The sequence below is a fragment of the Apium graveolens genome, chromosome 10 (assembly GCF_009905375.1).
Source record: "Apium graveolens cultivar Ventura chromosome 10, ASM990537v1, whole genome shotgun sequence".
NCBI lineage: Eukaryota > Viridiplantae > Streptophyta > Magnoliopsida > Apiales > Apiaceae > Apium > Apium graveolens.
The window spans coordinates 7,931,870-7,950,832 of record NC_133656.1 but is presented as its reverse complement, the minus strand read 5'-3'; the positions used below and the strand labels follow the sequence as shown (position 1 = coordinate 7,950,832).

The 18,963-nt window shown below is 36.1% G+C and overlaps 1 protein-coding gene across 1 annotated transcript; it reads left to right on the top strand.

Moving 5' to 3' along the window:
• The first annotated feature begins 3,056 nt into the window (after window positions 1-3,056).
• On the top strand, window positions 3,057-5,382 carry LOC141690397 (uncharacterized). Its single transcript, XM_074495204.1, has 3 exons — window positions 3,057-3,382; window positions 4,851-5,015; window positions 5,088-5,382. The coding sequence occupies exons 1-3, from the start codon at window positions 3,057-3,059 to the stop codon at window positions 5,380-5,382; spliced, it is 786 nt and encodes a 261-aa protein (XP_074351305.1).
• Window positions 5,383-18,963: the final 13,581 nt, after the last annotated feature.

Below are 18,963 nucleotides of genomic sequence, written 5' to 3'. Positions count from 1 at the left end.
CACATACAAAGCTATACAAACAATCAAATCAATCAAATAACCCTAGAATCAAAAAGCCCTAATTTCATTCAAGAACCCTAAAAATTGAAATAAAAAATCCATGAATATATGCATGAAATTGATAACATAGTCATGTAGAACAGATCAAGAGCTTCAATTTGAGTACTTACATGATAGAATTTGAAGCTCAGAATCACCTGAAAATCACAATTTGATTTTTGACCCGAATTCAAGAACCCTAACCCGATTTTCAGAGAATTTTCTGATTTTTCTGATTTTTTATGATTTTTATATAATTAATTAATAAAAATTAATCTATTTATAATTACAAAAAACCCTAATTATAAATTAGGCCTTAATTATATCTCCTTATAAAATTATTGGCTCTTAAATATTAATTTATGGGAAATAATTTTTAAAATTTTAAATTTAAATGATTACAAAATATATGCCAAAATTTCCCAAAAAATTATGAATAATCCAAAAATGCAAATATATGAAATATTTGAAAGTCCCATAATTTTATAAAAAATTAAATATGATTTTTGTGGGGTCCTGAGTACCCGTAGGGGCCAAAAAAATTAATTGGATGTTCAAAAAATTAATATGGTATACACCATTGTTATGGTTAAAAAACTAGGTTACGTTTATTACGCATATTTAATTCTAGAGTTCGTGATCTCAAGGCATTCAATGGCTGTACTTGTGTTTCGTGGCTAAAAACTGCCCTTACAAGATGCTAGAGAATCAAGCCAAGATGTAGTCAGTCCCAATGAAAAACTGAATCTCTAAACCACCATTATTGGAAAGTATTCCATACAGACCTCTGTTCAAGGGTCGAACCCTCTAGGAACATGAATATGAAGGACGGGATCCTGTGAGTGGGATGATAGTTCTGCACTATAAGCAGGTGAATATATCTATATTTGAGGCTTTAAACCTCTACATGTGGAAGGAGAGAAATCCATATTGTATAGAACGAACAACTGATAAGGACGAATCCCCTAATTCTAGATCCCCTCGTAGGGACGAATCCCCAATTCCAACCGCTACAAGCACTGCTGAATTCTCAACCCGCTGGGCATGAGTTTTTTACTATTGTGAACCCGACAACCACCGATCCTCCATATGGAATGCTAGTGTACCCTGAGGTTGGAGGAAGTGGGATCTCACGCCAAGGAGAAGGACAAGGATGGATGCCCCAATACATTCATGCCATGGCCCCTATCCCTGAAGATCAAGACTTCTCTGCCCCTTACTCTGATAGAGATTACGGTTCATCAGAGGAGGAGACTGCCCCAAGGAGGAGGCGTGCTAATAAGGAGGCCTAACCAGGGAGCTATCAATAACCTTGTAGCATCCAAGGGAATATTCCCTGAGATATATAAGAGAGGATCAAGGCTTATAAAGCTGAAATTTAAAGGTTGAAGCATGACATGGAGATGCACCAGATGCCAAGACCTCAATAGATAGCGAGACCAGGGGATTTTTCTTCTATCATATACCCGGAAGGTCTAAATCAGGACAAAGGATCACAAACCTAAGGGCCGATCCAATTGACTTGATGTCCCTAGAAGATCCAGATGATCCAAACCCCCTATTTACTGAGGATATCATGAACGCTCGCATCTCAAGTTTGAGATGTCAGCCATCAAGGCATATGATGGTACAAGAGACCCCGCAAATCGTGTCTTCAACACCCTATTGATGTAGCCCATGAACAACGCTATTAAATGTCAAGCTTTCCCCAAACTCTATCCGGTATGGTCGTAATATAGTACAATCATTTGCCCCCAACTTGATCGGATCCTTCAAAGATCTCAGTCAAGCTTTTATCAGTAAATTCATTAGTGGGAGGGTGCACGAGAAGAGTTCAGCTTCTCTTTTAACTCTCGAATAATGGAGAAAGGAATCCTCGAGAGAATATTTGAACCGATTCACGAAAAAGGCCTTGATGGTCCTTGTTGTAGGTAATGAAGTAGCTATGATAGTCCTGCAACAAGGAACAAAGAATGAGCTCTTTGAAATGTCATTGGCCAAGTGTGCCCTGAAAGCATGCTACAACTCCATGAGAGAGCTGGAATGTATATCAAGGTGGAAGAAAGCATGAAGAAGACAGTAATAAGTAATAAGCCCACGGGAAACAAGAAGTGAAAAACAGAACAAGAGTATGATGCCAAGGAAAAATGCCCTTGAACTGGAAAGGTCTTTTATTCCACTCCCAAGAAGAATCAAGGACCCAGATTCACCCAGTACGCAAGGTTAAATGCTCTAAGGAGCCAATCCTATTAGAAATCGAGAAGGATAAGGAGTTTAGATGGTCAAAGCCACTAAAGGGGAAACCCCGAGAAAAGAGACAAGGGTCAACATTGTAGGTTCCACAGCTATGTTGGTCATGATACTGACAATGGTGAAGATGACATAGGCCAAAGGAAAGACAATGATCGTGGGGATAATTATCAAGATCGTAACCCAAAGCCCCGAGGGCCAGTGATCAACATGATCGCCAGAGGTCCAACAACCACTAGGACAACAAAGAACTCTCGAAAGGCCTATTCCGGGGATGTGATGATTATAGTTGGAGATGCGCCTAAGCATGAAAAGACCGAGATGTCTCTTAAATTCAGTGATTCCGACCTTGACGGTCTTAAGTTTCCTCAAGACGATCCCCTAGTTATCACGTTCATAATTGGAAATTATCCTATCAAGAGAGAACTTGTAGATAATAGAGCTTCCTTCGACATTCTATTTCATGACACGTTTATGAGAATGGTATACAATGACTCCAATGTGACCCCTTCAAACGCACCCATATATGGGTTCAGTGGAGTGGAGTCCCAAGTAGAATGAGCAATTTAAATTCCCATGACTATTGGGGAAGAGCCTATGGAGGCCACACAGATGATGAACTTTCAGGTCATTGAGGAAGCCTCTACCCATAACGCAAACATGAGAAGGACCAAAATTCATGCGTTTAAGGTCGTGGCCTCGACCAACCACATGGTGTTCAAGTTTCCTACCATGAAAGATGTTGGAGAAAAAAAGGAGATAAAAAGATGGCCCGAAATTGCTATGTTGCAGCACTTAACGCTGATGAAACCGGGGGGCGGGTCCTCCACATAAAAGACATGAATGTCTACAAGAACGAAAAGCATCGAGGGAAGGCTGCTGAGGACTTGGTCCCAATTCCCCTAGACTCGTTCAACTCGGATAAGGTCACATACATTGAAGCATCTTTTGAAAAGCCCCTAAAAGGCCGACTGACCAAGTTCTTTCAAGAGAATGGTGATATGTTTTCTTGGACATTATCTTATATGCCCGGGATTGATCCCAACCTTTTAACTCATAAGTTGAACGTCGATCTGACTCAAAAGGCTGTCAAGTAAAAGAAGAGAACATATGCCCCTAATAGGCTGGAAGCCATTAAATAGAAGGTTGAAAAGCTTCTAGTAGCTGGATTTATTAAGGAAGTACAATTTCCCGAATGGTTGGCGAACCCAGTGATGGTCAAAAAAGCCAATGGGAAGTGGATGATATGCATTAACTTCATTGATCTGAACAATACATGTCCGAGGAACTGCTACCCCCTACCAAGGATTGATACCTAGATCGATGCCACATCTGGGCATGAGATGCAAATATTCATGGATGACTTCAGCGGCTATAATCAGATTAAAATGCACAAAAACGACACCCGTAAGGTATCTTTCATAACTGACTTTGGTGTCTTTTGTTATCTTGTTATGGCTTTTGGACTAAAGAATGCAGAATCCACATATCAAAGATTGGTGAATAAAATATTCGTCCATCTAATTGGAAAAACCATGGAAGTCTATGTCAGTGACATGTTAGTCAAAATCCTAGCCCAGGCCGACAAGATTCATCATCTCAGATAGGCATTTGAAGTGCTGAGGCACCTCAACTTGATGTTAAATCCTTCCAAGTGCGCCTTCGGCATAGGGTCTGGAAAGTTTTTGGGTCACATGATCTTGAAGAGAGGAATAGAGGAAAACCCTAAAAAAATAAAAGCTATCCAAGACATGGAGGTTCAAAAATTGAAGGGGAGAATTGCGACTTTAGGAAGATTCATCTCCAAGTCAGGAGACAAATGTCCCTTTTTTTCAAAACCCTAAAAAAGGGGAATTCGAAGCAAGGGACAAGACCATGGCGAAGTATGTACTCATAGTAAGAGCTTTGCCTCCTCGAAAAAGGAAGAAAGTTTCGGAAGTGTATACTTTCATGTCTTGAAAACACGGAGCATCGATGTTAAGATTGTTGCCCCTATAGAGCTTGAGGGATTATGTCTAGATCCTATTAAGGCCTATATCCAAACTGGTTGGTTGCCAAACAATGCGATAGAAGCGAGAAAGTTGGTTGTACGAACACTGGATACTCTTTGATCGATGGAATCCTGTATAAAACATCTTATGTGTTTCCTTACATTAGATGCCTTAGGCCATACGAGGCACGATTGGTCCTTGAAGAAGTACATGAAGGTATTTGTGGGAAACACTTGGGGGGCAGGGCCCTTGCGCGCCAGATAACTCATTCAGGCTTCTACTGGCCGGAAATGATGGTTGATGCCAAAGACTATGTGAAGAAGTGTGATCGTTGTTGAAAGCATGGACCAGTTGTTCGACAGCCTCCCGAGATGCAAAATTCTATAAATTTTCCTATTCCCTTAATCATGTGAGGATGGATATTCTTGAGCCTTTCCCGATGGCTACTGGTCAAAGGAAGTTCTTAATTGTAGCAATTGAATAATTTACTAAGTGGATCGAAGCTAAGCCCTTGGCCAAGATTACAACCAAACACGTTGCTCAATTCATGTGGGAAAATATCATGTGCAGATATGAGATTCCCCGAATCTTGGTAATCGATAATGGAGCACAGTTTAATAACAAGGAATTCAAAAGGCATTGTGAAGAGAATGAGATAGAACTACAGTTCACTTCCGTAGCCCACCCTCAAGCTAATGGGCAAGCGAAGATGGCAAATCGGATTCTCCGAGATTGGTTAAAGAAGAGGATTGAGAAGTCCAGGAATAATTGGGTGGATGAAATACTTCCAATACTTTGGGCTTACAGGACCACATGTAGAGTCACAGCAGGAGCAACACCCTTTATGTTAGCATACGGGGAAGAAGCATTCATTCCGGTAGAGATATCACATTCGTCTCCGAGAATCCAAGCATACAATCTTGAAGAAAATAACGAATGCCAAAGATTAGCCCTGGATTTAATAGATGAAGTGCGGGAAGAAGAAAATGCAAGGATTGTAGAATATAAAAAGAAAGCTTCTTTTTATTACAACATTAGGGTAAAAGAAAGATTCTTTAAGCAAGGAGATTTGGTCTTAAAAAGGTGGAAGCGTCTAGAGTAGGGCACGAAGGAAAACTTGCCCCAAATTGGGAAGGGCCTACAAGGTTAAGAGCATTCAAGAAAGAGGATCCTACAAGTTGGAAACTATGGAGGAAGATGAAGATTCAAATGGAATCTTAAAATAAAGCCAGAAAATGGTGAAGAAAACGGTGGTGGAGAAGGCCGAAAATAATCTTACGGTAGAAAAGGCTAGAGATGAATGATCAGAAGTTGAGAGGAAAATTTGTAAGGGAAGTTTTGCTTGAGAGAAGTGTGAGAAATGAACTCACACTCCACTCTTTAAATAGCCTCCCCATTCGGTAAACCAACCGGCTATAGGGGTACTTGGGCCAAGAAATTGGGCCTTCCGGTATCTAAGGGCGGGAAGCCCATTAAATTCAAAATTCAAAATGCATTCTACAAGAATCAAGAAGGTTCTAGAAAGTTTCAGAAGATGAAGGAGAAAAGAGGCGGGGTAACCCACGCCTAGGAAGTATGAGGGCTTTAAAAGTCAAGAAAGTTAAACCACGCCTAGGAAGCATAATTCCTAGGCGTTGTTCAAAAGATGTCTCCTAGGTGGGCGTAACCCACGCCTAGGAAGTAAGAGGGCTTGAAAAAACAGGGAGTCAAACAACGCATAGGAAGCATAATTCCTAGGCGTTGATCACAAGATTGTCTTCTAGGCGGGGGTAACCCACGCCTAGGATGCATTGCAGCTATGGGAAGCCAAACCACGCCTAAGAGGCATGATTCCTAGGATTTGTTCACAACCTGTCTCCTAGGAGGGGGTGACCCATGCCTAGGATGTATGACACCATACAACCCATTTTTTGATTATTTAATTAATCAAGAAATGGGTTAAAAATGGAAAAAAAATCCCAAAAAATAGGGAAATTAGAGGGAAATATCCCAAAAATTCGGGAAAATTAGAAAATAATTTCTAAAAATTATTTTTGGACAAAAAGATCCTGAAAAATTAAGGAACATACCTGTGAGTATTGGAATATTCGTGAAAAATTAAGGAAAAATCATGAAATATACTAGAAGGTACCAAACAGTTCTTGGAAAATTAGGGAAGCCCATAGGGATGAATCCCAAAGGGAGAATCATTGTAAATGTGTAGGTCTCTCCATACTTTACGATAAAAATGATAACTAGAGAAGGTATAAACTTTAACTTCTGGGAATCTTTACCAGGTTTCGCAAAAGTTGGGGGGCAAATGATATGGGCCTGAAATTAGCCTAGAAACATAATTAATGTTGAGTTAATTAGACCTAATATGGTCCAATAAAGAAGCCCAATTAATGAGGCCCAAAGCCTTAATTATTTATTAATTTCATAATTAATAAATAGGGTGAAATAACAGCTCATTAAGTATATCCAATAGAGGATATAATTCTTTATTGAGTGGCCTACAAGGCACCTAAACCAACAAGAAATCTACTTCCTATGTTTAAGACTCCAAAGTCTACTCTATAACGGAGACTTATTCATCAAGTCTCCTAACCCTAGTCTAATTAAAAGACATCCAATGTCTATATAAAGGGTCCTTCCCCATCACAAAGAACTACATCTTGGCTTGATTATCTAAATATAAAGAGATACGTAGGCATCTTGTAATGGAAATTTTTAGCCACGAAACACAAGTGCGGCCATTGAAGGCCTTGAGCTCACAAACCCTAGAATTAAATACGCGTGATAAACATAACCTAGTTTTTTTTTATCCATAACAGCCATATTAGGAAAAATAAGGCCAATTGTTCTATACGAAATAACAGCTATTAAAACGAAACCTTGATAGTATAACTTTTAATATAAAAGCATTTAACACGTAATAAAATACCCGAAAAATACCCCGTACCACGCGGAACACATACAACATATGATAACTAATATTTTATGATCAACACTCATTTATGATATAATAAAACACATAATACTCATTTAATATCATATAAAATAGTTATAATTTCTCAATTATTACATTTAATATGAGTAAGGATATCAGGATTTATAATGTGCATCTTTGTTGTCTCCAAATTTCTAGAGGCATTAGTAACATAGATAGGATATGAAGAATCCTTCCATTTAGAATCCATTCTACATCAATTTTTTTTTTACTATTTTTAGCATCCAACTCAACTAATCTCAACTATTTTTCTTCATCTGTCATGCCTTCAGGAAAGATAATCTCATCAAGATCTTCATCAGGATCTAATTATACATTGATGTTTGATTCAACAATATTTTCTCCATCACTAGGCTCACTTTTATGCACAGATTTTTCATTAGTAACTGGTTCCTGAACTAACTGTGCTACTTCATCCTCAGCATTGTCATTTAAAATAGAGTCAGGAATTGGAGCAGTATATGATCCAGCTGCTTCAGAAACTGCCATACCATCAGCATTTAACTCAACATCTTCAAGAATTGTAGCCATGTGAAGTGGAGCTTCAACATTTATCTCCAAAACTTCAGTGCCTGTAGAGTGTTGTAGTGACTCAGGAATTGTGGAGTGAATTTGAGTGGACTGTTCTTTTTCTTGAATATCAGCAAGAACAAGGAGAATACCAGTGGATGGAATAGAAATATGAGTGGGCTACAATAAAGTATCAGTACTTACACCTGCATGGAAATTGTCAGCATTTGATGCATCAGAGTTTACTATAGGGACTACAAGTTGTATTCCAGCAACTATTTCTTTAATACTCTAAGCACTTGTAAAATCAATTAAAGAACCACTTAAATCTCTAAATTCTTTTAAAGTAGTCTCACTATTTCTCACTGCACTCATCTCATGACGTTTAAGAGTCAAAATTTCCTCACAAGGATTAACTAAATCCTAACACTCATCTACCTCTCCTTTTTCCAGGTAAAGATCCTGCCTCTCTTTCATTCTATTTTTCTCTAAATCGTTTCTCTCATTTTCACATAAAAGGCTCAGAAAATTTTGTCCTTCTGAAATAAGAGGTGGCTGAGAAGAGTTGTCTGTGGTCACATGACTAGGGGTACCTTTTTGTAAAGGACTAGACATGATCATACCGGTAGGATTTATAGTACTAATATTAGCTGACAAAATAATATCAGTATTTAAATTAAATGCTGATAAAGAAAATTCAGTAATTATACCTTGTGCTTCTGAATGATCTTCTTCAAAGATAGCATCCGAATGAGGTACTGATAGAATATCAGCAGCTGATGGAGTTGGATGTATCCTTCCTTCACTGTCAACTGCCAAGATAACTGGACCATGAGTCATGCCTTCATTACCACTTTGAGGTAATGGTTCTTGTGGGGCTGGAGATTCAGAAGTTGTTGGATTACTTTGAAACTCGGGTTCTTGTGTACTCCTTTTCTCAGATTCAATATCTGACTCCTGTGTAGCTCCAAGTTTCAATCCAGCTCTTCTTAAAAGAATGAGACCCAATAGTCATGCATAAAGCTTTGACCTTGGATACCTCATCAGTAATTTTAGCTAGAGCTGCATCATGTCAGTCTTGGATTGAATGAGTAGCAAAATGTGCAATGTCTTCAGCATCCCTATGAGATACATGTTCTTGTGTAACTAGATCAGGATTTGTAGTTGTGCTTTATCCTTTTGAGATACTGGTTCTTGTGTGCTTGATCCATGAAACATCCCTTGTTTCTACAGTCTCTTTGCTATCTTCTCTACTTGCTCTTGAGTGACCTCCCTAACTAATCTCTTCAGCTTCACTGGAGAATCAGAAATTGTGACAGGTGTATCAGCAGATATATTTTCCAGAGCATCAGTAATTGGCTGCGTTGACACAAATACATCACGTTCCTCCTCATCTATTTCCTGTTTGAGCGTCAGCTTTTGTTGAGAAAAGTAGGTCTAGAACAACTTCTTTTTCCTTGGTCTAGGGCTTGAATCAGTAATTACAGCATCGGGATTTGTTATGCCCTCCTAAGTTGGTGGTACAACTAGAAACTGAGTAGAATCATGATTTAGTTTCTTGAATTTGGATGATAAGGTAACATTGTCCTCATCCTCTGATTCTGACTCGGAAAGTACAAGTTTTCCTTTGAAAAACTCTGAAAGTTTAGAAGAATAAGAAACTTGTACCTTGGAACCACTTGATATTTCAACAATGACATTAGCACCACTGTCTTGAGAAAACTTCAACACAGCTCTCTAACCATAAGGCCTAGCAGACTGGGCAATAATATCATGTGGGTTCTGAATAGAATCCCTAGTGTCCTGTGGGTTCTCAATAGAATTCGTAGATGATTTTGCTGGTTTCTTCCTTTTTACAACATGTGTCTTTTGGGAGGCACCTAGGTGGATTGTGTTTCAGGAAGTGTGTGGGTTGTAGTGCTTGGGTTAGCTACAGGAGGTTCCCAATAGTAATTTCCTGAAACTTAGCACTTTGAAGATTTTGCAATCCATAAGTCTCGGGAAAGCTTGCAATTAACAAGTTCCTGGCAGAGAGTCGCAGCCTCGGAGGTGCAACCTCAACCTTCTCCAATAAAACTTGAATAAAAATTGTGAGCGGGGAGATGAAGAGCTTCCCTTACAGTTTGAGGAGTAACAACCTTTGTTTCCTCATTAAACTCGAAAGTGATGCTTAGAGATCCATTGGCACCACCATCGTCATAAACACCAGTTCTCCAAAAAGCAAAAATCTGGTCCTCAGAAGCAACTGTAGGTTCAGTCAAAGCAAAACCCACTTCACTGGCTTTCAATAAATCCCGAAAGAGGTGAAAGTCGGGATTTATCCCAGTGTAATCCAGAATAGTAGCATAGTTGTTGGTGACAAACTTTGCACAACCATGAACAAAAGTCGATGATGTAGAAGATGAAGTCGTGATTAATTTGTGTTAAAAAAAACTTAAAAACTGATGAGGGTATCAATGTTTATATTAGGGAGAAGAAGAGAGTTAGAGAGTAAGAGAGTGAAAAAATTTGATAAAGTGATAATTGAAAATCAAGAATTGATTTCGTTTAACACTATACTCTAACTCACACAGACGGTTCAACCTAGTGGGACACGTGGAAAAATGTCATTGTTCAGGAAAACAATTATGGAGCATGTATTAATCTGTAGTAATTATATGCACAGTTACACAAAATAATAGTTTACAAAAGCTCAATCATTTTTCCTAAACTCACGCTATAAGCTTTTTACTTGTAATCAATTACATAAAATTGTTAGGGATTCGATCAATAAAGTACAACAGAAAAAACAAAAACATTCGAATCTCTACCACAGGATCTCTGGATAATGACCAGATAATTATGGAGAATTGATGTTTACCTTAATAAAGCTTTCCTTCTGATTGTGATGAACGTTCTGATCTTGATGAACCAACACAACAACCCGCCTTTCGAAGATCTACTCTCCAAGGTATCCGCACGAACGTTCGATCGTCCAACGATCATCGGAGCCGGTACTAGCCAATTTGGTTGCCTTTCTCCCTCCCTCTCTCTCTCTCTCTCTCCCTCTCCCTCTCTAGCCTCTCTAAGATGTAGAGCTGCTAGGGTTTTCTCAAAAACGTGATATCTCTTCCAAAACAAATATACATCTTAATATATATAAGGAGAGGGGATTCGGGCTTAACCCTAATCATAATGGGCTTCTAAAAGGACCTATTCTGATTTTGGGTTTATATTATTATTAAATTCAAATTCTAATATATATACAATTAATCAAGTCTCACTTAATTAATTTAATAATTAAATTCGAATTAACAACAATAAAATATTTAAATTCATAATTTAAATAACACTACATTTTATACGTTCTTTGTGTGTGACCCTTTAGGTTATTATTACGTTGGCAATAATTTTATTTTCTAATAATAAAATTATAAACAATGAGTGGCATCTAGTAATACATTATTTTTCCCCAAGTAATAATAATAATTGGTGATTCAATTAAACCTTTCATGAATAATGTACAATGTAATATAATCCCTTTAGCCTTATATTATAGATCAAACTCGAGGCATGCATTATGTCATCCTCTATTAACGTTGAATCTTTATTTCCTTGATCAATGAGTAAACTAATAAATAAATCAGTATTTGAGCATGACCATGTATTTTATAGTCTTACTCAATCAAGAGGTCAATAATATCACTCATTTAATAAAGGAGGGCTAAATCCCATCTAGATCATTCATATTTCTTATACGATGCATAATATACCCAATGTCTACTTTTATTATTACCCGGTCAAGGATAACTTTCAATAGTATCAAGGTATATTAATTATCGTATAGAAATATAATGATTTCAGGTCAAAGGACCAATACATCATTATCACTGTGAGATTAACTTATGACACTTTAAACATGTAGTATCTCACAACGGGTCAATCCAGCACCATGTATTTAATACATGTGCCTGTGTTTTGACTTTAATATCACTATACCTATGATCAATAAGATGTGATCATCAGTCAACAAACACACTAGTCTCAACGTATTTATTATCGTCCCTTAAGAATAATACTTGACTAGGGACCTTTAGAAATATCAATGTTATTCTCATAATCTCATTTCTAAGTCACGTACTTAGAGATATAGATTTACATATCATATTTCAAGGAGATTTATTAATCTAACCTTTTTTGCTGGAAAATAAAGATATAATAAATTACTAAAGAATAATCCATAGAATCATAATTAATAATCCAGATGTTTCATAATATAAACATAAAGTGTTGTCTCTAGGGCACAAACACTAACAATCTCCCACTTGCACTAGAGCCAATCACCAATGTATCTAATACCCATGGAACTAGTATGACCTTTATGCTTTTACTGCGACAAAGCCTTGGTCAGTGGGTCTGCAACATTATCATCAGTATGCACTTTACATATATGTATATCTCCTCTTTCATTAATCTCTCGAAGATGGTGATATCTCCTAAGTATAAGCTTTACCCGGGAATGGGACCATTGTTCTTTAGCCTGCACGATGGCTCCATTATTATCACAGTAAAGATCGGCTGGATCTGTGATCGATGGAACCATACCAAGTCCCGTTATGAATTTCCATATCCAAACAGCCTCATTGGCTGCTTCACTGGCAACAATATACTCAGCTTCCAATGTAGAATCACCTATTGTCTCTTACTTTGAACTCTTCCGTCTTACAACACCTCCATTAAGGCAAAACATAAAACCTGACTGAGATACTGAATCATCTCTATCTGTCTGGAAGATGGCATCAGTGTAACCCTTTACAACCAGCTTCACATCTCCTCCATACACCAAGAATGAATCTTTAGTCCTCTTCAAGTACTTAAGAATATTCTTGACAGTTGTCCGGTGACCCTCACCTGGATTAGACTGGTATCTGCTCGTCATGCTCAAGGCATACAAAACATCAGAACGAGTACATATCATCGCATACATTATAGATCCAATTGTCGAAGCATAAGGAACTTTGCTCATACGGCCCTTATCATCTAATGATTTAGGGCAGTTGTCTTTTGAGATCAATATCCCATGTGACATTGGGACATATTCTCTTTTTACCTCTTGCATCAAAATGATGCAATACTTTATCAATGTATGTACTCTGACTTAGGCCGATTAATTTCCTTGATCTATCTCTATAGATCTTGATCCCTAATATATAGGTAGCATCGTCTAAGTCCTTCATCGAGAAACTAGTTCCCAACCAAGTCTTAACAGCCTGTAGAGAAGGTATGTCATTCCCTATTAGTAATATGTCATCTACATATTATAACGACTCGTATATTTTGTATTATTTAAAAGTGTAACTGCTAAGTAATTAATTATTGAGTTGTATTATTTTGTTTCACTTTTAAAAGTGATTTTTATTGTAGTTTTATTTTCATAAATATTTGGATTATCTCTAAAATTATTTTTATGACTTTATAATTCCAATAATTATTTTTTGGGATTTTATAAAATTGAGAAATCAATATTTCATTGATTTTTTATCTTTAAATGATTTTCTGATTGCATTTAATTGTAAAATCAGTATTTAATTCCAGGATTTTTCAAAAATTATGAAACTCATATTTTATTAAGTTTTAATATTCTGAGAATTTTAAAATTATTTCTAAAATTTTTAGGATTAATTTCACCCGCACGTTGATTCATTTAATCGTTAAATACGGATATAAGTTGCGTTCCAAAAATAGTTTAAAAATTATAAAATTTGTATTTTATTAGTTTCGGGATATGTATAAAATTTTAAGATTATTTCGGTATTGTTTTGATTAATATTTATTCACAGAGTATACCATTAAAATAGATTAAAATGTCACGAGTTTGGTTGCAGTCGGTCGAAACAAAAATAAAAATGACATGCGTCCTAGTAGAGGACACGTGTCGTGTGGTTGGTTCTGTTTACTGTTTCTCCTCTTTCCTGATAAACATTAGTCCCCTTTGTCTCTCTTCGATCTCTCCCTTGCTCTGTAATCTTGTAATCTCTTATCTCTTTCTCAATCTCATCTCTTTCTCACCCTTTTCCTATTCCTTTCCGGTTCCCGGTGGTTCTGGTCACCGCGGTTCTGTTTCTTCCGGCCCGTTTTCAGGTGATTTCTCTGATTCTGCTCTTGCTTGTGCGGTGTGTATATATATGTATACATATGTTTATATGTGTTCGTGTATGCATGTGGTCAGTGTGAGGTTTGTTGTGCTGCCCTCCTTGCTTTTCCGGCAAGGAGGCGGTGGCGTGTGTGGCTTCTGGTGCGTGTGTTGGATGTTGTTGCCTTTGTTGTTCATGTTCGATTTGATTTATTAGGAATTTCTTGTTTTAATTAATTTTCTAATGGAAATTATTTTAAGGAATATTCGTGATATAAAATTTCGTACGGGAAATGATTTATAAAGTCATTGGTGAAATTTTTGTGTTGGAACCCGAATAGGCGGGTGCCTCAAAAATTTTGCCACCGTCCGCGATGAATTTTGACGAGCGGATGGTTGGCGGTGATGATTTTTATCTGAGTCCTAAATATATAAAATAAATAAAATGATTTGTATAAACTATTTTCGAAACTAAATAAATGTTTGTGTCACCAGTCATATCGAGATGCGAATTGGGAATTGTGTTTTGTTGAGAATTGGACGTCGATTATGTTTCGACGGGTAGGCTTATAAATAGAGGAGTCGCTGTCAAAAAATTTCTAATTTTTTTTTAAAACACGAGAAGCGTACTTTGCAATATAAAGTGTTTTACCCCTATATGAATGTTGATTACATGCTTATGTGTACATATATTATACGAGTCGGGTTATCGGATTGAGTTATTTAAGATTCGAGGATATCAAGCATGTCGGTGTAACTAATTAGGGTATTATGTTACTGTAGATTCCAGTCGAGTCTCGCAAGGACCGAAGTCAGCATAAAAGCTACCTAGGATTCTTTAAAGCATTGCAAGGCAAGTACCCCTGACCATTCTTTTACGGTTCGGTACATATGGATAAAACCCAATACTCGTCAATGGTTTGATTTCCAGGTAGTGGAGGATTCACATCGGACTCGCTTAAAACCCACAGCCTTACAAGTTCAATGAACCCGTTGTTGATAAAATCGCCCCATGTCGGAAATAGAGAAGATTCGTATTTCATTTCGTGTTTCATAAACATGAGAATCTAATAATCATTTATAAATTTTAAAATCTTGAGTCGTTACAGATTTTATCTTGTTTAACAGGCATGACATGGGTGACGTATCTAATACATTCATTCATGCATGATTAATCTAATTAAAACATGCATCATTAACTATTCTATACATACATTCATACATCAATATGTAAAGTGCGGTATGTAAACGTGCTTGGTTATGGCCTTTATCCTATGTGATCCTTTCAAGCTAATGAAAGGATCAAGGTCAATCGATGGTGAATAATATAAATACAATTACAATTACAATTACAAGTCTTCATTCTTCTTGTCTCGATTGTTGCTTCTCCTCTTGGATCATGCCTTCTTGAAGTACATTACATAAAAACAACCTATACTAATGTACTTACATAAAAAACTCGATTTACATTCGAGGTTAAAGAATAATGAAAATTACATGCAAGTCGTATTTATAAAACCAAAACCATAAACTTCAGTAAAGGTCTTAAGGCTATAACCATCACCATGCTCAAGTAAACAAATAAAGAACTTGAAAAAAATAAAATATAGCGGGGTCCGGGGCGGCAGCCCCTGACGGGGGTTCAGGGGCGGCAGCCTGTTACACAAATCATATCAATACACCATCTGACCAACAGTTTACATCTCAATATATAAACCAGACATCATGTATAATCAACAAATCGCATACTGATCAGTCATGGAACACTATAACGTGCTAGTATCATCATATGCATAAACATCACGTGAATATACAGAAAACTCTATATAACAGTTCAATCATAAATCAACATAACAACATGCGTATTAAATCTCACACATAAATGGTATCATATACATACATGGAAGATCTGATTCATGCTTAATATATTAGAAAACTGTCAAAACACGTATCTAAATCATCCCATTATACACATAGCTCTAATGCCATTGTTAGGGATTCGATCAATAAAACGCAACGGAAAAACGAAAAAAAAATCGAATCCCTACCGCAGGATCTATGTATAATGACCAGATAATTATGGAGAATTAATGTTTACCTTAATAAAGCTTTCCTTCTGATTGTGATGAACGTTCTGATTTTGATGAACCAACACAAAAACCCTCCTTTCGAAGATATGCTCTCCAAGGTATCCACACGAATGTCCGATCGTCCAATGATGACCGGAGCTGGTACTAACCGATTTGGTTGCCTCTTCTCTCTCTCTCTCTCTCTCTAGCCTCTCTAAGATATAGAGCTGCTAGGGTTTTCTCAAAAACATGATATTTCTTCCAAAAAAAAAATACATCTTAATGTATATATAGGGAGAGAGGGGATTCGGGCCTAACCCTAATCATAATGGGCTTGTAAAAGGACCCATTCTGATTTTGGGTTTATATTATTATTAAATTTGAATTCTAATATATATATAATTAATCAAGTCTCACTTAATTATTTTAATAATTAAATTCAAATTAACAACAATAAAATATAAAAATTCATAATTTAAATAACACTCCGTTTTAAACGTTCTTTGTGTGTGACCCTTTAGGTTATATTACGTTGGCAATAATTTTATTTTCTAACAATAAAATTATAAAAAATGAGTGGAATCTAGTAATACGTTATTGCTCCGCAAGTAATAATAATAATTGGTGATTTAATTAAACTTTTCGTGAATAATGTACAATGTAATATAATCCCTTTAGCCTTATATTATAGATCAAACTCGAGGCATGCATTGTGTCATCATCTGTTAAAATTTAATCCTTCTTTCCTTGATTAATGAGTAAACTATTAAACAAATCAGTATTTGAGCACGACCATGCATTTTATAGTCTTACTTAATCAAGAGGCCAATAATATCACTTCCTTAATAAAGGATGGCTAAATCCCATCTAGATCAGTCATATTTCTCATACGATTCATAATATACCCAATATCTACTTTTATTATTACCCGGTCAAGGATAACATTCAATAGTATCAAGGTATATTAATTCTCGTATAGAAATATAATGATTTCAGATCAAAGGACCAATACATCATTATCACTGTGAGATCAACTTATGACACTTTAAACATGTATCTCACATTGGGTCAATCCAGCACCATGTATTTATTACATGTGCCTGTGTTTTGGCTTTAGTATCACCATACATATGATCAATGAGATATGATCATCAGCCAACAAACACACGAGTCTCAACGTATTTATTATCGTCCCTTAACAATAATACTTGACTAGGGGCCTTTAGAAATATCAATACTATTCTCATAATCTCATTTCTACGTCACGTACTTAGAGATATAGATTTACATATCATATTCTAAGGACATTTTTTAATTTAACCTTTTATTACAGAAAATAAAGATATAATAAATTACTAAAGAATAATCCTTAGAATTATAATTAATAATCCAAATATTTGATAATATAAACATAATAGTGTTGTTTGTAGGGCACAAGCACTAACAAAAATTACCCACTATTCTACATTATTATTTTTTGTTAACATATTGTTTTAAGAATATTTTTGAATAAATTTAAAAAAACATCAGAGATTAACAGTCAATCAGAGTTTGACCATTATCAGTCTTTAATTAAATAATGTCAGGACTTATCAGTCAACACAAGTTTGACCAAATCAGTATCTAGCTATACAATCAGAGTTTATCATGCAACTACTTTCAGAGTTTATCTATCAGGATTTAAACTCAACTTCAAATTCAAATAACAATTAGCATGAACACATGGCATCAGTGCCAAGACTTCAATAAATACTGATTCATAGAAAAAGATACTACACATTGATAATGTTTCCCTATTACAGATCACAGCTTATCCATCAGTGTTTGAAAATTATCCTGAAATTATTCCCAATCATTCACCAGTCTTGTAAAAGTAGCTTCACAAAGTGGTGTGGTGAAGATATCTATTAACTGTTGATCTGTAGTTACAAAGTACAATTCCACTATACCTTCCATTACATGTTCCCTTATGAAATGGTACCTTATGTTGATGTCTTTAATTAACTACTGTCAGGACTTATCAGTCAACACAAGTTTGACCAATATCAGTATCTAGCTATATAATCAGAGTTTATCATGCAACTACTATCAGAGTTTATCTATCAGGATTTAAACTCAACTTCAAATTCAAATAACAATTAATATGAACACATGGCATCAGTGTCAAGACTTCAATAAATATTGATTCATAGAAAAAGATACTACACTTTGATAATGTTTCCCTGTTACATATCACAGCTTATCCATCAGTGTTTGAAAATTATCCTGAAATCATTAACAATTCATTCACCAGTCTTTTAAAAGTAGCTTCACAAAGTGGTGTGGTGAAGATATCTATTAACTAATGATCTGTAGGTACAAAGTACAATTCCACTATACCTTCCATTACATGTTCCCTTATGAAATGATACCTAATACTGATGTGCTTAGTCATTGAATGCTACACTGGATTTCCTGTCATTACAATAGCACTTTAATTATCACAATAAATAGGAATTTTAGAATATTATAACCCATAATCCAGTAACTGATTCTTCATCCATAAAATTTGAGCACAAGAGCTTCCTGCAGCAATATACGCAGCTTCTGCGGTTGAAGTGGAAATTGACTTCTGTTTCTTGCTAAACCAAGAAACCAATCTACCACCAAGAAATTGGCAGCTTTCTAAATTGTTTTTCCTGTCTATTTTGCATCCTGCAAAATCTGCATCTCAATATCCAATTAGCTTAAAATTTGAACCTTTAGGATACCATAATCCAAGATTCATGGTGCCTTTGAGATATTTATAAAAAAATTCACAGTTAACAGATGTGGTTCCCTTGGATCAGCTTGGAACCTTGTACACAGACAGGTAGCATATATGATATCAGGTCTACTAGCATTCAAATATAGGAATGAACCAATCATACCTTTGTAGTTAGTTATATCTACTGATGAACCAGTATTTAAATCGAACTTGGTTGCAGTGGCCATAGGAGTTATTGCAGATGAACTGTCTTGCAT

Coding starts and splice junctions, on each gene's coding strand:
- LOC141690397 (XM_074495204.1), top strand. CDS start 3,057: ATGGCCCGAAATTGCTATGTTGCAGCACTTAACGCTGATGAAACCGGG. Junction 3,383..4,850: donor CTGACTCAAAAGGCTGTCAA/GTAAAAGAAGAG, acceptor TATCATGTGCAG/ATATGAGATTCCCCGAATCT. Junction 5,016..5,087: donor AATCGGATTCTCCGAGATTG/GTTAAAGAAGAG, acceptor TTGGGCTTACAG/GACCACATGTAGAGTCACAG.